The sequence below is a fragment of the Platalea leucorodia genome (genome assembly GCF_965183815.1).
Source record: "Platalea leucorodia genome assembly, chromosome: 7".
Classification (NCBI taxonomy): Eukaryota; Metazoa; Chordata; class Aves; order Pelecaniformes; family Threskiornithidae; genus Platalea; species Platalea leucorodia.
In genome coordinates, this window is record NC_138829.1 from 20,425,259 (window position 1) to 20,446,435 (window position 21,177).

General features: G+C 35.6%; 1 protein-coding gene across 2 annotated transcripts in view; it reads left to right on the forward strand.

Annotated features, from left to right (window-relative positions):
- EML5 (EMAP like 5) overlaps positions 1-21,177 on the forward strand; it is a gene marked incomplete at its 5' end in the record, with an annotated part of 113,706 nt that overhangs the window by 65,927 nt on the left and 26,602 nt on the right. For both annotated transcript variants that reach the window (XM_082317232.1, XM_082317233.1), the window contains 9 exons: positions 631-742; positions 1,794-1,921; positions 3,752-3,893; positions 5,715-5,867; positions 6,716-6,847; positions 7,864-7,952; positions 8,746-8,922; positions 9,861-10,062; positions 11,767-11,893. In XM_082317232.1, coding sequence (XP_082173358.1) covers positions 631-742; positions 1,794-1,921; positions 3,752-3,893; positions 5,715-5,867; positions 6,716-6,847; positions 7,864-7,952; positions 8,746-8,922; positions 9,861-10,062; positions 11,767-11,893 — 1,262 coding nt within the window. The remainder of the gene's footprint in view (positions 1-630; positions 743-1,793; positions 1,922-3,751; positions 3,894-5,714; positions 5,868-6,715; positions 6,848-7,863; positions 7,953-8,745; positions 8,923-9,860; positions 10,063-11,766; positions 11,894-21,177) is intronic.

Below are 21,177 nucleotides of genomic sequence, written 5' to 3' on the forward strand. Positions count from 1 at the left end.
TTGAAGTTATGTATATGTTTGTGTTTTTCTAGGTTAGACCAAGTTATTCCACCTTCTAATATTTGAGTTTCATTATAGTAGCTTTGGACAAAGCATATGTTATTCATATTGCAAGAACTAAGTTCTCCAAAAGAAAGTACTAATGATTTCAGTATTAAGTATACCTGTTGCTTCATTAAACAGCTGTAAAAAATTTTTGAAGACAGAATGGCACAAATATGCATATATTTGAACAATTTAAGCACTAATCAAAGTTTTGTGAGTGGTACTAAGTTTGGCTTGGAATAATGAGGTGAAATGCCAAAGGGATACTGAGGCTAAATATCAAGAAAAACATTTCAGTATGTCAGTTAAATTATTTTTCTAGTATAGTAGGAGCTTATCGGTTAGAAATTTTACATCCAGCCTGTGTACGTGGACTGTACAGAACTGTGCTGCCTTCGTCAGGAGAAGAATTCAATCATTTTGTTGCTCCTGATCTTTTCATCTCTAACATCTGTAGTTCTGTGCATTACAGTGTTGTATATAATCCATTTTCAGAATCCATTGGTAGAAATCACTGAAAAATTAAGGAAAGATAATAATTGATTATAACTTGTGATTTCCCCCTTTCCCCCCCACCCCGCCCAGGGATTTGTCACTGGAGGAAAGGATGGGGTAGTAGCTCTCTGGGACGATACCTTTGAACGTTGTCTCAAAACCTATGCCATCAAAAGGGCTGCTTTGGCCCCTGGGTCTAAAGGTAACACAGACTTTATCCTATTTTTTTATTCCATTTAAAATACTTTCTTTAGAAAACTCTTTCTGTGGAATCGCTTTCCCAAGTAGGAGGAAATCCACATTTGACACAACGAGCACTAAAAGTTATTTTTTTTAAAGCTTTATTGATTCTAAATAAATAATTTTTCTGTTGAGAGGGGAATGGTATGTTGTAGTGTGTGTTTGCACATTTGGTGGGTGCAGATCATAATATTAACCTTATTATCTGCCTGAATTAATTGATTTAACCTTGATTCTCTTACCACCCAGGTGATTTCTTTTTTTTTTTTAAAGTGGCAACCAAAAAGCCTATTATATTTCTAATAATGAAGTATCTTGTCTGATCTTTTTTGTTTTGGAGAAAGAATGGAATTCAGAATTGTTGTTAGTTTTATAAGGTATTAATTCATTTTATGACTTAATTTTCTGTAAATGCATATATTTTTTTAAATTATTTAAGAACATTTTCATTCCTGTTATTCCTATTTCTTCCATTTATTCTTAATCTTAGTGCTGATTTACAGTTTTCCCTGTTTGACATTCTGGCTAGCCTCTTCTCTCCCCACCCCCTGGCCCCAGCCTTAAAATTACGTTTACCGTGTTTTAATATATATGGTTTGATTTATCAAAAATCATGAATGGAAACACCCATTAACTAAAACATTCTGCTACAGAGTATCTCATTCTCATATCTGTTTAATAAAAAACTAGATTTGATGGTACCATAAATGCTAACAATGTAGTAGTATAGTCGATACTTCACATCCATATTTTTTCACTAAGATTGCCAATGAGTCAGGCTGATTAAACTTCAGAGATACTTGGTTGAGAAGGCAGATTAGTGTCAGTTGGGTAATTGCTAAATACTCCCAAATGAATCTAAACACGTAAGTTCTTCCATGCAGGAATATGTTTTTACTTGTTTACTACTGAGTATCTTTTTCTACAATGAGAATGTAATGTGCATATATGTGAAAAATCTTCTTTAAGGCACACTTGAGAATCTTCTGTCTTCTAAAATTTTAACGTTCTAGGTCTCCTCTTAGAAGATAATCCTTCTATACGTGCCATATCTTTAGGACATGGTCATATTTTAGTGGGCACAAAGAATGGTGAAATATTGGAGGTGGATAAAAGTGGACCAATAACTCTGCTGGTTCAGGTACATGTTTAGTATCAGTCAAATATTTCATACCACAAACACTTTTATTAAAACACATTTTATTTCTCAAGTAAAGACTGTTGTGAAATAACAAGCATTTTAATTACTAGTGAAGTTAGCGAGTTACTATCACTTCATAGATTTTTAATGCTAGGCTAGACCGTTACGACTCTTTAATGAGCAAAACACATCACAGAATTTCGTGTACTACATTGTTCAACAAGCTCATCCTTTCAAACAAAGCAAGATCATATTTCTGGTTTAAAAAAAAAAAAAAAAAGAAAAAAAGAGTGTGTGAAACAGTGGATCCTCTGCCAAATTCCTTATTAACTTTTTCTAAGTACTGATTACTCTAATTATTTTTAAAAGTTATCTCCTTGAGGTTTATTTTTAGATTTTCTTCGTAATTATGTAAAAAACATTTCATTTTTTTTTTGCCATACCAAACAGACTGCATTTCTTAAGCCTGACTACAAAACAGATTTTTTTACATCATATCATCATATGAATTTCTTTCATACTTAAATAAAAATCTGTGGATCTTTAATTCACACTTCTGAGTGGCCAATGCAATATGTAAAGAACTAGATTTTTTGAAGAATATATTAGAACCTAAGGTAAAGAAAAAATCTAGATCATAGGCTCTTAGAATACTTTGGGTTGGAAGGGACCCTTAAAGGTCATCTAGTCTAACTCCCTTGCAGTGAGCAGGGACATCTTCAACTAGATCAGGTTGCTCAGAGCCCTGTCCAGCCTGACCTTGAATGTTTCCAGGGATGGGGCATCTACCACCTCTCTGGGCAACCCGTTCCAGTATTTCACTACCCTCTTTGTAAAAAACTTCTTCCTTATATCTAATCTGAATCTACCCTCTTTTAGTTTAAAACCATTACCCCTTGCCCTATTGCTATTGGCCCTACTAAAAAGTCTGTTCCCGTCTTTCTTATAGGCCCCTTTTTAGTACTGAAAGGCCTCTATAAGGTCTCCCCGCATCCTTCTCTTCTCCAGGCTGAACAACCCAACTCTCTCAGCCTTTCCTCATAGGAGAGGTGCTCCGTCCCTCTGTTTGTGGCCCTCCTCTGGACCTGCTCCAACAGGTCCATGGTTTTTTTTGTACTGAGAACCCCAGAGCTGGATGCAGTGCTCCAGGTGGGGTCTCACCAGAGCAGAGGGGCAGAATCACCTCCTTTGACCTGCTGGCCACACTTCTTTTGATGCAGCCCAGCATCCTGTTGGCTTTCTGGGCTGCGAGAGCACATTGCTGGCTCATGGCTGGCTTTTCATCCACCAGTACCTCCAAGACTTCTCCTCAGGGCTGCTCTCAATCCCTTCATCCCCCAGCCCGTATCGATACTGGGGATTGCCCCGCCCCAGGCACAGGACCTTGCACTTGGCCTTGTTGAACCTCATGAGGTTCACGCAGGCCCACTTCTCAAGCTTGTCCAGGTCCCTCTGGATGGCATCCCATCCCGCAGGTGTATCAACTGCACCACTCAGCTTCGTGTCATCTGCAAACTTGCTAAGAGTGCACTCGATCCTACTGTCTATGTCATTGACATAAATGTGTGTGAGGATTATTTCTTAGGGAAAAGTTTTCTCTAGTACTAATTACTATAATTTGCACTGTTACTGTAAGTAAGAGCAGGGTGAATTTTTCTTCAGGTGTCCTATGTTTCTATTCTGATATTTCTTTATTATCTTCTAAAGATATGCATGTTCTCTCTCTGTTTTTTTGTTTTGTTTTGTTTTTTTTTTTTTAACTTCCTTAAATGTATTATTTCATATTTCAATGTAAAATACAAAGTCATCTGATTCATTGTGTCTTTTCAGGGTCACATGGAGGGGGAAGTTTGGGGTCTAGCTACTCATCCTCATTTACCTATTTGTGCCACTGTAAGTGATGACAAAACCTTAAGAATATGGGATTTATCTCCTAGCCATTGTATGTTAGCTGTTCGCAAATTGAAGAAGGGTAAGATGCTTAGTAAGAAAAAATATTTAACTGAATTCAGTTGACACTTACTAGTATTATGAGTCTTTCAAAAGCAAGACTGAATAAATTCCTTTCTTTGCTCAAATTATTTTATTGATGCTATGTTCATGGGTTATGTAGCCCTTAAGCTAATGAATCTGTGTGAAAGATTTCGATGTAATACTGTTCTTAAGATTATTTGCAATTGTAACATATTTAAGTCAGTGAATTTAAAAGAAAAGTTGAGCCAATTACATAAATCTGCCATGTTGCTTACAGTATTGCAAGCTTTTTTGAACAGTGGAAGACTTCGAATCTAGAAATTATTAGAAGAAATCTTAGAAGTAATACTGAATTTCTCTTCTTTGTGAACATTAGAAGAATCTGGAATGTCAAGGAAAGAGAACAGTCATAAAATTCTTAATTGTTGTATACTATATAACTAAATTCCGTTTTGACAGATGGAAAATCTGTTGTAAGTAACATCATATAAGGAGACTTTTTTTAGGATTAGGCCAGGCTGGCCTTAACAAGCTTTTAATGATATATATGCTTTGCTAGACAAAGGAATACAATAGGCTTTATCTGTTTGGCATTCAGTAAAGCATTTTGATCCAAACCTTATAGGAAGCTTAGCTGAAGATGATTGGAATTGATAAAGTTAATGTAAGAAGAGTCATCAGCTGGCACAAGCAGGGATTAAACAAGAAAATTGCAAATTGGTGAAGTCTGCTCAAATCTTAAAGCTGATATTTCTTAATATTTTTAAGAGTAGTTTTGGCAGAAAGATAAGGACTGTGATGACTTAATTTGCTGATGAGACACATTTTGAGATGCTTTGGCGATCTTAAAAAGCACCTGTGTACTGTACAGAAAGAGCTGGATACTTCTGCAGACTGCAGTAATGGAAATGACATAATATTTGGTAATTAAAAAAGGCAAGACTCAATGACTATAAGAAAAATGTCTGTGTAGCTGAGGAGTAACTGAGGAGCAGAAGTCTCAGGATGTTCTAGCTGATTGCAGGATGACAATTGTGTGTGATAGTGAGGTATTTTTCCCAGGACATATTGAAGTATTCATGTAATTTCCAAGAGACTAATCGGGATATTTGTGGTGTACACTTCTCATCTGCGTACAGCTAAATGAAATTAAACTGAAAGTTGAGTATGGAGAAAGAGGAGCTACAGGATAATGAATGAGAAGTTTTGTGGTGGACTCAGCTAAGTAAAGGAACTATCTACAAGTTAATCAGAGGAACAAATAGTAGGGAAAAGTATTTACACTAGTGGAAAATTCTGGCATGGAAACAAATCTATATAAGCTGACCATAAATAAAGTTAGACTGGAAATTAAACTGTTTCTCAAATGAAATTTGACATGTTTATTAAAATGATTGTATGACATAGTGACCATGATAGCAAATGACTGGATTCTGTGAGTCCAGAAGATCGTTTCCAGCTATGTTCTCCTTACCAGACCAAATGGTAGCAAACAACTGGCACCAGATACTAAGAAGGAGAGCAAATTAAAAATATATGGACAATAGTGATTAATCTGTATTACTAATGTAGCATGTATGTCAATTAATATGCAAATAAATGAAATCTAAGATTCCGGGGTTGTGTACTTGTTGATTTGCCAATAGCTTCTGTGTGCTATCACAGATGTAGAGTTTGGAAATTATCTTGGCAGCACCTAAAAAATTTCATTAGATGCTATACTATAAGAATAGCTTTCCTTTACTGCTAGAAAAATAAATCTAAAAGTGGGATTATGCACTGTAAATGTACCTGAATGCCATTTCTGTGTTCCTCATAGGAGGTAGATGTTGCTGCTTTTCTCCTGATGGAAAAGCATTAGCTGTTGGTCTCAACGATGGAAGTTTTTTGATAGTTAATGCAGATACCCTGGAGGATCTAGTCTCTTTCCAGCACAGGAAAGATGTTATTTCAGAGATCCGATTTTCTCCTGGTAAGTGATTTAAAATGAAGATTTTTATATCCAGGTTGTTCAAGCAATCTTTATAACCTTTAAAAGATAAAAGAAGTAGAGATTTGTAGTACTCCTTTACATGTAACAAATAAGTCAGCAAGACTAATATTAACATTTTGAAAAATATTGGGTATGAAGTCCTATGTTGCTCACTTAAGGATTAGATTATTGGAATAGGTTTGCTCATAATATTCTCCTGAATGCAACAGTCAATTTTAAATCATGAACATTGTCAGCCTCCCTAGGTACCTAGGGTTCCACTTCATGAGCTGCATAAGTTTGGCTCTTCGCTGAGGTTACTGTTAGCTAATGAGAATGCTTGATACACATGTGTCGGAAAGTTCTGGTGTCTTCATTTTTCTTCTTTTTCTCCTCTACAGTGCTTAGCACTCCCAGTGAGGCTAGTTTTTTTCAAACAGTACAGCTCTTATTTAGGAACTCAAATGTATGGCCTAAACTAATACTACTACTTCAGTGAAAATACTCTTCTGTAGGAGACATTTAGTGCAAATTACTGATACCAATTCTCATGCAACATTACCTTCTGGTTACTTAAGCCTTACCACTCTCCGAGTGCAATAAATGTTTAAAATTTCATCAAATGGTTTTTATTGTTTGAAGATGTAATGATCTAATCGTTGTATATTTCATACTGATTTTGATTATGTGATATGAACGTTAGTCTGTTGGCGACTATGTATAAATCAGCAAGCTCATTTCAAAGAAATCTGAGTTGCATATAGCTAAATTCCAGAATGTACTTCTGTTTAATGTACAGAGCACTACAATTTTTGAAAATGTCTTGTGTTTCTACTGATGTGTTTTAGGAGCTGGAAAGTACTTAGCTGTGGCATCCTGTGACAACTTTGTAGATATTTACAATGTAATGAGCAGTAAACGAGTAGGAATCTGCAAGGGAGCCTCCAGCTATATCACACACATGGACTGGGATGTAAGAGGTAAGTAGCATTCATTCTAAAAATCTTCTGGAAGATTGATTACATTACATACTAAATACTGTACATCAACAGTATGAATTTATGGTATCACTGACAGATTTGTTTCTTCAGTTTATGAATATGCTCACAGCATCTGAATAAATATAAAAACATGATTTTTACTACTATTTCTGTATTTAGAAGTGCAATTTGAAGTAAAATAGATTGTCACTAGATTGGTTTGTGTTTTTCTTTTTACATCTTCTGTGTTTATTGTTTGACTTCTACTTCTTGAATAATGTAGTGCATAATGCAGTTGCATGTGTAGCTCAGGAACATGTGTCCTTGTTGTCAAAAATAGCAGAAAGACTGGATTTCCTGTCTTCCTGGGTCTTAATACGTGATTAATTTAGTCCTGTTTCATACAAAACCAAGGCAGTGCAACTGTGCAATCTATTAGTTCCTGCTCTTATTCCTCTACATAATCAGTTTTGAAACAGTCCAATTTAATTTGAAAGAGTGTTATAAGTTAGCTTCCTCTGAGAATTTTGAAAACAGAAAGAGGACAGAAATGTTAATGACAGTTTCCCTCAGAGAAGAAGTAGTATAAAGGCAAGCAGAAGTTAGCTGCTTGGAAGCAGCCATTGGCCAGGCAGCATATGTGCTTCTCAATCCCAAGAGCACATGCACACTGGTCAGCTAGTTGTCACAAACAAGCTCTGAACTAGACCCAGTACGTTTTGTCTACCGTCTGATGGGACAACCATAAACAGGAGAGAAAAGTGATGCATTATTACAGTTTTCAGAGAGAGGAGGAGGGACTGTGAATGCAAGGGGTCAAAGGACTCAGATCTTCAGAAGCCCATACTTCCAGATCCACTGTTTATGTATGCAGCTTTTCCCAGTGGAAGCAAATAATTTGTGTGATGCTGTTAGCAACAAAAATTTCAAAATAACCTTTTTTCTTTTTTTTTTTCCCTTTGTACAACGGAATCTTCTATTTAATGTTAATATACAATTTGTAATATGTTTTATAGGGAAGCTTTTGCAAGTCAACACTGGTGCTAAAGAGCAGTTGTTTTTTGAAGCTCCTCGTGGGAAAAAACAGATAATTCCTAGTTTGGAGGTGAGGAGATAGACTGCCTTCTTAATTTGTTTGCAAATTAGAGTTATGATGCAACCATCTATACCACATAAGAAGGAATGATGTATAAAACTATAATTTTAACTGGTCTGTTGAAAAAGGTTCTGTTTAGGCATTTGCTGTCCTTTATCCTTTTTTGCAGCCTGTTCAATTAGATAATGTAACCAGAATGATAAAATATATCGGGGATATCCCATTTGTCTCTTCTTTTAAGTAATGGACATTTGGCTGACTTGCACGCTCATGAAAATCTCACTGGACTTCTGTATGCCTCTTTTGGTACCTAAACACCTCTGAAAACCTGTTGCAGATTACTTAGCCCTAACCTTGCTGTGGAAGACCTCATGTCTATCTTTACATAACAATGCAATATAATATACATAGGCAAGTGTAATATATTGTAGCTATAATATTTATTTGTTTTCTCAGACATAGAGCATTGTCATAGGGCAGAGAGGGAGAATGGATAATTTTCAAATAATATTTTCTATGAGATTGAAAGGCAGTGTTGAAAAATTTCTCTAGCTTGGAAGGGCAGGTAAGGTCAAAGTTTTTTAAATATTTCTAGAGGTTTTGGAACTGGAAGTTAATAGAGGTAAAATTAAGGGTCTCGAATGAAATCCTGAATAGTCAGAAAATAAGTGGTTAATATGTTAAAATATTATCTTTTAGATGTGACCTATCTTTCAGTACAAGGACTTTTTCTTGAAATCAGATATGGAAGAAAACTGCCTGGGAAGAAGCATGCTCTGTCTCAAACAGCTTGTTTTTGTAGGTAGAAAAGATTGGCTGGGCATCGTGGACAAGTGTTTTGGGCTCTTGCTGTGAAGGAATCTGGCCAATAATTGGTGAAGTCACAGATGTAACTGCTTCATGCCTCACTAGTGATAGTAAAGTATTAGCCACAGGAGATGATTTTGGATTTGTGAAACTGTTTCGATACCCTGCTAAAGTAAGTAGTTTTCAGCTGTTCGTGGAGAAAGTTGAGTAATAAAACTGCCTTTTCAAAACTGTAAAAATTCATCACTCAGAATAAAATAATGCTTTTATACTTTTGTCCTTATGATCAAAGAAGGCATTCAGTATTACACTGCAATTTGCAATGCATTAAACTTTCAGTTAGTAAGAATGACCATTCCAGGTCAGACTGAAGAGCCATCTCATGTAGTGTCCTATCACTGACACTGGCAATTGCATAAGAAAAACTGTAAGAATGGGAATGGGACACGCACTGTCTAGTCATATCTTAGGCATTAATGTCTTCAGTGTGGTTTCTATCAGTGTTGTTTTTAGCCCCTTAAGCTCTTGTTTTGGAAGACAACATTTCTTCCTCACCTTCATTTCACTCCTGATTTTATAGACCTTCATTCTGTCCAACCTCAGTCATTTTTCTCTAAGATGAAGAGCTTTAATGTTGTTTAATCATGCATCATAGAAAAGCCATTCCAGAAGCCCATTATATTTTTACTTTTCTTCTAGAACCTTTCTAGTTTTCCTGTATATTTATCAGTAAATATGTCTTCAATTTTGAATATTTTGCCATGCTAGGGATGGTAACAATGCACAAGTATTGACTCAAAATATTCTATGTGCATTTTATTCTTAATCTGTTAGATTATTTTCTCTTTTAGGAAAAAATGATCCGGTGTTTATTGCTGGAATCTGTTTGTAAACGAATTCTTGCATGCTTGTTATGGAAATATGGTTAACATTTCGTGAAGTTGCTGTAAGGAGGGGAACCTTGGCAAATCATGTGATACATACAAATGCAAAACAGCTGAAGCATTAACTGTAAAGAAGTTGAGAACATGTTGTACACTGGCAACTCACTTCAGTTTTATCTAGCAGACTGGTTAAATTTGATCTGTGCCTTTTCTTCTCCCTTCTTAGGGAAAATTTGGAAAATTTAAGAGGTATGTTGCTCACAGTACCCATGTAACCAATGTCCGTTGGACCTATGACGACAGTTTGTTGGTCACTGTTGGAGGAGCAGACACCTCTTTAATGCTGTGGACTTACGAGATGGAAGGACATCGGGATAGCAGGCAGTGTGACAGTGAGGAGTCTGATCTAGATTCTGAAGAAGATGGAGGTAAGTAATAATTTACAAAACTAGCTGGATTATGCTATCTCAAGAAGACTTTGTTAATGAAAAACTGCTAATTTAGAAATAATCAAGTTTTATATATGATTGTTTTAATCTTAAATAGTGAAGATGCTTCAAAAATGTTAGGTAAAATTTCTTTTTGGGGAAAAGGCTGATAAACTGTTGTGAAGAAAATGATAATGAAGTGTTTGACTTACTGCTTTGAGCCAGAGTATATAAAAAGACTCCTGACATCTTTTAAATGGAAAAATAGTAAATGCCAATTACAGGTAACTTCCAAAAATCTGTGTAGAAAAATACATTCATCACAGCTTAGATTTGGGCACTAATTCTAATGGAATTATGTTGAAATCTATACAATGTGAGATCATAGTTATCTTGATGTTACAGCATCTTTTTCCATAACATTAAAGCATAGTAGACTGAGGTAGACTGATGTTCATAAATGGAACAATCTATTGCAAGATCATAATATCAATAGTTATAAAGTGTTAATTACATTTTGTAGAACTAACTTCTGTTGGTTTTGCCATATTTAATGTTTTACTTTTCATGTTATAATTCCAAGGGTTCATGAGCCTCCAAACTTGTTCCCTCTGCTCCCAAGTACAATTTTTCCTCCTTGTCAATTCCTCAGTCTTCAAGCATTTTTAAACTATCACTGCTACTCTTTAAATAGTTCTGTATAATAAATTAACTTCAGTTTTCACTAAAACCTGCTAAATGACCAAAGCGACACTTTAAATATTAGAGGCATATTAAACATTCATTGGAGAAGTATTTTTATGCACTTTCTGCTTAAAAATATTGAAGACTACATCCACAAAGTAATTTAATTGCCTACAGGGGGAGTTGGTCAACTTTAGCTTTCTGAATCAAAAATTGCAGTCTTCAGAGTTTTTCTTCAGCTTCTGCTTGTGACCTGTTAGCACATCTTTGCCCAATAATCTTCCCTCGGCTCTGGTGCTTTACACAGAACCCTCTTAAACTATGTGTTCAGAAATACGCTAAAAGAAAGAGAGGTCTGTTAAGCTTTACAAGAAAAGACATTGACATCTCTTTCCACAAGTTTCTCTTCATCAGGTCCTATTAATTTCAGTTAGAGTTAAGAACTATTTGTAAAGTTGGCATTAGTAGTCTTGATCTTTGAAAAAATGGAGGGTAAGTAACAACCCTGTCACTGTTCAGCCTTTTTGCCATGTTTACTGTACTAAACATCATCTTGATGTGCCTGACTGTCCCTAAGCATTGTGTAGGAACCCTGTGCAGACCAGTAGATTCCATCGACAGGTTGGATGGATCCTGAAATTGAGAACAATTGAGAACAACCTGGCACTAAATCTTCCAGAACTTAACAGCAGGTGTCATGTAGCGAGGTCCTTTGTTAGTGACCATGAGTTAAGGCCAACCAAACAGAAATGGGGTAGCTTTGAATGTCCCTTGAATCTTTGTTAATCACTTTTTCTACAAAGATATTGTATAGAATTTTTTTCTTGGAATGTCTTTTATTAACAGTGTTCATCATTACTGCCAGCTACTTTCTTCCTGTTGTGTGTTTATGCTACTAGTAATACATGGTATAATTGTTCTTGTAGTCCAGTACGTTGTTGAAAGCTGCACAAATTATGATTTTAATTTTTCTTCTGGTATCTTATTTTGTTTTGATACTGTTCACTCTGATTTTGTTAGGTTATGACAGTGATGTGACAAGGGAAAATGAAATTAATTACACCATCAAAGCCTTATCAACAAACATTAGACCAATGTTTGGAATTAAGCCTCATCTGCAACAAAAGGAGCCAACCTTAGATGAAAGGTAATTGCTAAATTAGAATTCTAGCCAGGAAAGCAATCTGAAAAGATGATTAATAGTAAAACATAATTATATTGGAATATATATGCATCTTAAAAGGGTATGTATAAAAAGAGTGGAAATATTTCTTTGGAGGAAAAAAAAAAAAAACCAAAACAACAACTTAAGAAAACCTTGCCTAAGATTTTCTAGCGTACTAGGCTGTATCTCTCTTTCAGAGAGCACAAAAGACTACAAATGTTGTATGTATATTTTTATATTGGGGGAGTTTCTTGAGATAATTGAGTTATTTGCTGGTGTTTGATAATATGTTCTTTTTGAAACTTAAGTACCGAGTGGTATCTAGTGATGGCATTATAGGCGTGAATCTGTACAATTGTTTTATTGAAAGACAGCTCTCGATTTTTTGTTTTTGCCAGCAAACTAATCTGACTAATTTAGCTGTAATTTCTCCTTGCATTGTTTCTGTCTCCAGATAACTTCCACCTTTCCTTGAAAAATTCTGTCCACAGTAGTTCTGCAGTTTCTATTAATGAGTCTTGGAAAACAAAGTTGATTCCTTTGCAGTGTTAGTTGTATTGCTTGGTTCACTATCGTATGCTTTAAAAGAGAAGGGGGTGAGGAGCAGAGTAGAATAAGACCAGCAGGTAAAGTAGACGTGAAATAAGAAAAAGAATTTATAACCACTAGAACATAATCTGCTGTAGAATCTATAACTGAGCACAGGACCCTGAAAGTTGTTCCTTGTTGTCAGCAAAATTGACATAGACAGTGTATGTGAGGGAGAAGGAAGGGATTCTTAACGCGATACAGTGGTGATTGAGGAACGCTAGTATTAAAGAGAGGGAAGTGAGGAAAACACAACACAGTATAATTAGGAGTAAGGATATAGAGAAATATCAGACTGGAAACTTCCTGCAGGAGTGTGAGGAGTTCCATTACGATGCACACGCCTCTGTCTGCAGTGAAGCTGATAGATCTGTGATGCCCTTGTTGAGAAATGCAATGTGACAGTTTGTGGTAGTTTTGGTGTCTTTTGTTTTCAAGTTGTGTTGCTGAAGGAGAGAATGGATGCCTGCATACAAAGCTGTGGCTCCCAGTCTTGCATTTAAAATGAAAAATGGTCTATCTGTTTATTAATTAGATGTATTTGATGTGGAAATGAAAAAGAAATAATGTGCATGGTGTCAACATCTTGGATTTATATTTGGTCTTGTTAATGAAAGCTGTGATTAAAGGGGGTTTTTTTAATGAAATTCTAAACCTCTTGTATTTCTTTCAATAATTGTTTCTGGAAGCTGACTGAGTTGTGGTTTTCAGTTTCAAATAAAATATTAAATAAAATTAATTCTGTAGTAAGGTAACTAGGTTATGATTCAAAAGGCATGAAAGTTCATGAAATGATTACATTGTCTGCAGTGTTTAAAAGTTGGGGCCCTAAAACTTCAAAGAAAAGTTTTTGTGAAGAATAAAAACAGAATGTATGCATTTTAACTTCTGTTTTGCTGAAGTTAATATTGTGTAAGACTGGTAAATGTTTTAGCAAGTCTACTTTCAGAGTTACTAATTTTTATTTTATTTTTATTTCCCTTTTCTTTTGCTTCCTATGAAGGCAGGGGGTAGTGAGGTAAGTTCATTTACACAAAGTCCAAGATCAAACGCATTTTAGTAACTTAAGCTGCTTGAGAAAGTAGTTATACTTTGAAATAGAAGTGAAGGCTTTAACTCTTTACTATTAAATAGGAGCTTGTTAATGGGTAGAAAAGGGGTAACAGACAAAGAATAAGCCCAGTTCTCAGTCTGAATAGACCTGAGTAGGTGCTAAATAGAGTATTTGGGAGGAGGTGATCAAATCTCATCCTCTTTTCCTCAATACTTTGGATTGGCTAAGGAACAGCTTGACTTAAGTAGCTGTAGTCAGAGAGCTCACCTAACTGCTTGTGGACTTGTGGAAGACTATATCAGTGTTGGTGCAGAGGTCCAACATGGAATAAAAAGTGCAGGGAACATGTTGCAGAGATACCTGAAGTGGCTATACAACCAGTATCACCACATCTGCACCACTGTGTGGGAGCTAATAAAGCTTCGGGGATGAGAGGAGCAGTATTGACTTGGCTGCAGCATTTTACCAGCACACCTATACTACTTAAGGATCTGAGCCGCTAGTTCCATATAGCATTAATATGATATGCAGAGTCGCTAGCTTAGGTGCCTACATTAGGTAATGAGGTTTTGCACATACTGTATTTAGAATATATGCATACTCAAAAACATGCTCTTATATTTGTAGCACAACAAATTCTTAGGCTGTAGGCCACCCTTCAGACTTGTAGACTGAGTTGCCAGGATACTTGGGCCTACACTGGTTAAGAAAGAAGCAGCCTTCTCATACCTACCTGGATCCCGTTTCCACAATGAAGTTGCATCCCTGTGGTGACAGATGATCGAATTGTTAATCTCTGTGTATCCTTCTGCAGACCACTTGACATAATCAAGAAAACCACTGTCTTCATCTAAATTTTAGATCATACCACTAACAACCTTTAGTAAATTAATTATGGTTTTAGGCTTTTAAAAAAATGTTTATCTGCAAAGTCAGTGTTTCTGTATAAGCTGTACAGAGTATGTATAACTTACACAGACTGTTCTTCTGTGTTTGTTCATATACTGGGTATTTGGGTGTAGTGCTCAGAGTGTGGGTAGTACATCTGTGGCGTTCCATGTTACGTGTAGGCTTGTTATATTGACTGCCAAACATTAGAAGAGATATGTTTCTTGTAGTAACACTTTATTGGAATCCGTGTATTCTCAGGATCATAGGTACACACCAGTGTAGAATGTCCTTCTGAGAATGTCTTTCAAGTAATTTTGACTCTGTGTATAAAGGAGATTCCTTATTAGAAAGTATCTGAACCTCTTTTACTATTGATTGTAGGAAGAGTTTAATTCTCTGTGGGAGAAGATGGAGACTAATACTACCAAATAATTGAACTCTAAGGCTATATATAAAGACTTCAAAGACCATACCAAAAATGTCGTTACTACTTAAGATTGTTGTACCTGACAGCTGAAGTGGAATTCATAAACCCTAGCTGAGTAGTGAAGTTCCCTCTCTATAGAAGGAATATGATTTTTTTAGTATCCAGGTTATTAAATGAGATAAACAATAGGAGAACAGTAAAGGAAGAAGCACACCTGAAATCTCATCTGTTTTCTGCTTCTCACAAAAGCACATATGCAAGGCCAGGAGTTGTCATCTGAGACTGTGGCCTGGATATGGAGTCAGAAATTACTCAACTGGGTACCAAAAATTGATTCACTGGAATTATTTTGATTCTAGTATTATTAGAAAGATTAAGTTGATCTCACCTTTTATGTTGTAGGTAGTAGGATGACGTAAGAAATCAGAGTTTTAGGCCATTTAGTCCATCAAAAATTCAAATACACTTCACCAGGTGGGTCAAAACAGCGTCACTCCTTTTTGCTAAAGCTCTGCAGAAAAGAATGAAAGAATCCCTAGGGTCAGAAAGGAAGAATAAGAAAAGAGGCTGCAAAACACTGCAGTCTGGTGGGTAGGTGACTTCTCTGTGAAGTATGAACATGGGATTCTGCTTTTGGTGTAGCATAATCATTTTCTTCCAGTGACCCTTAATTGAAAATGTAAATGCAATTCCCAGAACATGAATCTGAACAAAGGATTATTTTTGCTCTCCAACATAGGTAGTGCACTGTTCTTAATTTTCTGGTTTTGCTCATAAATTACTTTTTCTCCTTGCAATAGCAGAAGTTAAAAAAAAATAGTTTTCTGCTTCACAACAACACAGTTTTACTAGGAGCAGTGGACATTTCTGTGTCTCAGTCATTTTTATGCCTCACACATTAACTTGAGGTGTGAGTTGCATAAATTCATACTTCTAGGCACCCCTGCCTTTATTTTTTCGTGCAGGACAAACATGATTTTCGCAACTTTTTCTGGGACTTTTTTTTTTTTTGGTAAGAATCTTATCTAAGCAATTCAGTATTTGAAAGAAAATAATGAGGTAAACATTTTTGAAGCTTTAAATGTTTAGGTCAATTTTATCTACTGCTCAAGACAGTTGAAGAAGAAAACAGTACGTGTTGTGAAGAAGGATTTAGAGATGAATGAAAGAGATAGTTTGCCGCACACCAAGCCCCAACTTTCAGGTATAACCATTTGCAGTTTTAGTGCATAGTTCCCATAATTAAAAAGCAACTGGATTAGTGCGCTCTGGTGCTAGAGAGCACACATGACCAGAAGATGCAAGCTATGAAAAAAATACAGCTGGCAGTAAGTCATTCTAATATGGCCCACTGATGCTGAGAATGAAGGGAAGTGGTAGCATGGCACTGGTAGTGTTCAGTCTTTGTTCTGGGACAGCAAGGAAAAATGTGAATGGAAGACCTACAAGACTGCATTAGGTTCAAAGCTATTTCAGCTTGCTTTTGATTGTGTATTTGACAGCCATTGTTTTTATTTGCTCTTGTAGGTTCCCATACAGGGATTTTCACTTTATTGGAAGTTTTGAAATTAAAAAAGATTGCTTTAGAGACTTCTTTCCAAGCCTTAAATTAGCATTACTTCACTAGATAATATAATTATTTGAAAAAGTCAGCAGACAGTTGGCTAGAGTTAAGTCTGAATATTACTTTTAGCTTTCTTTTAGAAGTTAGTGGGACAGGTATTTTTTTGAAAAAAAAAGAGATGCCAGTGCTGTAAAAGTTGATATGCTGAATAGAAAGAAGTTCAAGCCTTAAATTTCAGGCACATTTTTTGAAAAACTTATGGATGCTAGAACTCAAGATTTCATTCAGATTCAATTGGTTTAAGGTCTGCTTGCAGTGTAGTTTAAGAGCACCTCTACTAATGATATGCTATTCTCTAGTAGTGAAATTACCATAATATATCATTGACACTGGAATACTTATTTTAACTTCTATTGAAAACACAAAATGGCATTGGCTGTGAGGCAGCACTTATGTCTATAATTTGAATTATTTCTAATTTCTGACTAATAATATTAAAAGATAACCTTTTTATGTGAAAAAGAGGTCTACTATGTGTCTAATGTGCTTGTGTAATAGCTTTATGGCTATTCAGCAGCACAAAATAAGTTGGAAAACTGTTTCTATCCTTTACTGGAAGTTCTTTCCTGCTATGTTTTTGTGCTAGGTAAATTGCTCAGAAGAAAAATCCATCATGGTTGGTTAATTTTTGAAAACACTTCTGGCTCAGCTTCTCCCTGAACTGCAAAACACTGGAGGCTGGGAGAAGAATCTGGAGATTCTTATTCTGTTCTTATACTCCCTGAAGTGTTCACTATTTGTCACTGTCAAAGGGAGGATGCTGTGATTAATGTACCTTAGATAAGAATGGCTGTACAAGAGATCTCAAAACTAAACAACCAGGAATTCTGGTTTAATTTTTCACCATAAATTGGCCATACTAAAGATTTGCAAGCAACTAAAATCTCTGAAAGAGTTTGTCTGTCATAGTCATCACTATCCTGTTTTCTTAATACATATCATTACTCAGTTCATGTGCTGAGATCTCTTGTATGGGAAGATCACAGTGTTTTGTATCTTTTGAAAATTCTTTAGATGTTCTGCACCCACTCCCAGATGCAATTCAAAACCAGGCATTGTGGCAAAGTTACTTCTGAATATTTTTTTAATTTTTTTTTTTCGTCTTGAGGATTTTTTTGTGTGTGTGTAAGGACATATGCAAAAATATGTAATCTGTTTTAGGTCCTTGTGTATTCATAATGGGAACGGAACTAACAAACTATTTACAAACTAGTCCTTTACTGATCCAGAAGTGAACAATTTTTTTTTTACCTGGTACAGACAGTAAATAAACCTAAAATATATTTCCAAGGGGGTGAGAGAGGGAGGAAGCTACTGAAATGAGGCTTTCTGTACCTGAACCTTACAATTATCACCTTGTAATTGCCACTGAAATTCAGAGATTTTATACAAACATCTTACATATGTTTTGGATAAATGGACAGAATGCAATTAGATTTCTCTGCTTGCCAGTCTAGTGACTTGTGATATGAATGTAAATAGCACAAATTCCAAAGTTCTTTTTGTAAAAGATCAGCTTTATCCTCTCCTTTCACTCTGTCAACTTCTGTGATTTGGGAGAGGGGAGAAGCCAGAAATCAAAATGAAAAATTATAGCACGGGACTTTCTATTAGCAGCTTCTTCCCTCTCTCTGTTCACCCTGTTTGCAGAATAAAGTAGATTACAGGAAAGTTTAAATTTAAATGTAACTTTTTAAGTTTTAGAAAGAAAGCAGGGCTATTTGAAGCGAACTTTTCTGTGAATCAGTTTCTGCACATTGGAATGTATATTAGTGCAGGGCATTAACCTCAAGATTGAAAACCCTGAAATTTCTTGAGATTTCATTCTTCACAAGCAAGAATTTCATTATTGTTAGTTACTTGTATTACAGTGTCTCTGAGCACTAGCAATAGACTAGAACAACATTATGGAAAGGAATGGTCTCCCTGTACCAGCTTGAGGTAATTAATTTTTCCTCCCAAAGCTGAGCCAACTCATGTCTTTGAGGAAATCAAAAAGCCAATTACCAAAGTATTAAGGTTTACCAAATCATCTCTGGTTTTGAATGCAAGGAAAAAGACCTATTCGTTTTGCAACTAAAATAATCAGGTATGACCAGGAAAGAAATGTCTAGAGGAACGATTGCATGGCCCAGTGATGAGGGCTGCAAAATTTATATTTGGGTTATGATCTGTGTAGACTGACTTTATCAACAGAACCTAGTAAGTTATGTGAACAGTATGCATTTATTGAAGACCTCAACAAAAGGATAACTGAAATATAGGCATATGGCTAGATAGGTTGAATACAGCTCCAAAGAAGTCTTGCGTATTTCGGTGATGAAGAGAGCACAAAAGCCTTTTATGAAATCTGCCTTGTACCAATTAGGCATCCTGTCATATCTCCATATATGTAAATATTTACCAGCTAGTAATTAGATATGTTACATGTGGTCCATGTGGAAGGTCTTATTCCATACTTAAATCATGAGATTGAAAAAGTAGAATTGGAGATTAAAGAATTGGAACTGCCAAAGGAAAGCTAAAAATTTTCCTCTGCCTATATGAACGTTTGGTTCAGTGTACTCAGGAAAATTGTAAGAGAAAACTGCTCCCTTCTTGGAGAAACTCTCATTTCCCCTGCATAGTGCTTGTTCTGAAAAATATCTGAAGGTATTTGAATTCTGTAGTCCTTGAAGAATTGCATATTGACTGTAAAAACTGTTCAAGATGTATTTGAGTTTTATTGGGAGAAAAGGTTTAGCTGTTTCCTGTATGAAGAAATAGTGCATCAGTCTTGCATTGCAGAATAAAGTTGGAACTAAGTAGAAGAGACTTAGTAAAACAGATTCATTGGGGAAAAAAAAATACATTTGCAAGTTGGTAACACAGTTTTCGTAATTTTCTGGAAAGTTTTCCCTAACAGGTGAGAGAAAAATTATTTTTGCTTCACCTATAAGTGAAAAAGACTGATAACTAGTGTCTTTGCTGCAGTGGAATTGCTTGGTAGTTCTTAAAAGAAAAACAAGTCAAAACAAAGAAAGTGTACCTGCTAATCAGACTAATGAAAAGTGCCCATGGATAGGGCAAATATAAAGAAATAATCCGTACATGCCTGTATATTCTGATGGTTAATAATGATGTTTTGCTAGTCAAAGTATAGGAGTATGCATCATATGTGACTGAGGAAACCCATCTGGTGCAACGAATTTGTGAAACAGATGCCCAAATATCTTCAGTCAACATAAACTGAATTAAATAAGCATGAAAAAACACTATATATCAGCAGTGCTCAGTACCCCACACATTTTGACTAGCTGAGATAATTGTTATTTTAGTATAACTGAATGTATTTTTATGAGTGAACTTGAACAGCTGTCTTTACTAGTGAGTTGACTGTTCTATCCATCAGCTCATTTTGGGAACTTAAATCTGCAGAACCGTTCTTTGAGTAATTCAGGTGTTGTGTTTGCCAACTGTTTAAACACTTGATATACTTCAGAGGTTTTTGGGTCTGCTTCTGATTTCTTTCTCTGTTTACAGTAGGAATCATTCCTAAGAATTATATTCTCATGCCAACACATGTTCATAATTCCCATTTAAGTGAATGGGAGTTTTCTGTACAAGTAATAGATTTACATAACCTATGAAGCTGTGAATAATCCCTTTGTTATAAAAAGAAGTAAACAAACCAGAAAGTCAATAATAATTCTTTCTATGAATAATTCACTGACACCTAGCTTTCAGCAAAACTTGTATAAGTAATTCTTTTCTCTTTCCCACCTGCTGCTGAAAAGAGGTTCCAGGTAATGCTTTTATTTTGCTATCTAGTCCATATTTTACTGTCATCTCCCATTTTCCCTAAAAAGCCATCTGTCATGTTGGGTGCTATACCATGCACCTATCACTCTTCAGAATATTGCTGTATAACAAATTTTAAATTTATATGTATTCATTGTAGTTCTGTTCCATACAATAAGCTAGATATTTATTTGCCTACCAATATAAAATTAACTACATGGATGATTAAACTTGCCTATGTTTTACAAATAATATTTTTCAATAATATTTACTAAAATACAGAGATTAGCACTCTCTCCAGTCCCTAGTGGACAGCTATCCACCTCAAAGGCGGATTGTTTTACATTTGATGGGACAGTCTCACCTGAGATGTCAAGGTGTACATGTTGCTAAATTATTTAAGTATTAGATTACCTATATCCACATTAGTGCTTACAAAGTGGCACTTACGACTCATAGGATACATGAAAATAATCAGTGTCAAGAAGCAGTATTTAAAAACTAGCACGTTTCATTATCTTCTAATGGAAATCAGACCTCTAAAGTTTTACAAGTGGCTTTGGAAATCTTACCAAGAGTGAATGGAAAGAACTCTTCCTTATTTTTAAAATTAATTCTCTAGTTCGTGCTTGCCAGCACCTTTTGGGGAGGGCAGTGAAAGTTGCTTCATGCTGAAGGCTAGTGCAAAATCAACTGCTGAGTTCTCTGCAAGTCCCCCAAAGTACAAGGTGCAGCTATGGTGACCCTCACAGGAAGGGACAACTTCTTTTGTACCAACAGCTGTAATTTGCTCTATGAAATCATGCCCAAAATAACACTTGGATCTTTAAAACAGAAATAAATATTGTAATTGACATTGTCCTAAGTTACCATGGAACTCAAAGAATTGATGGCAGTTTATA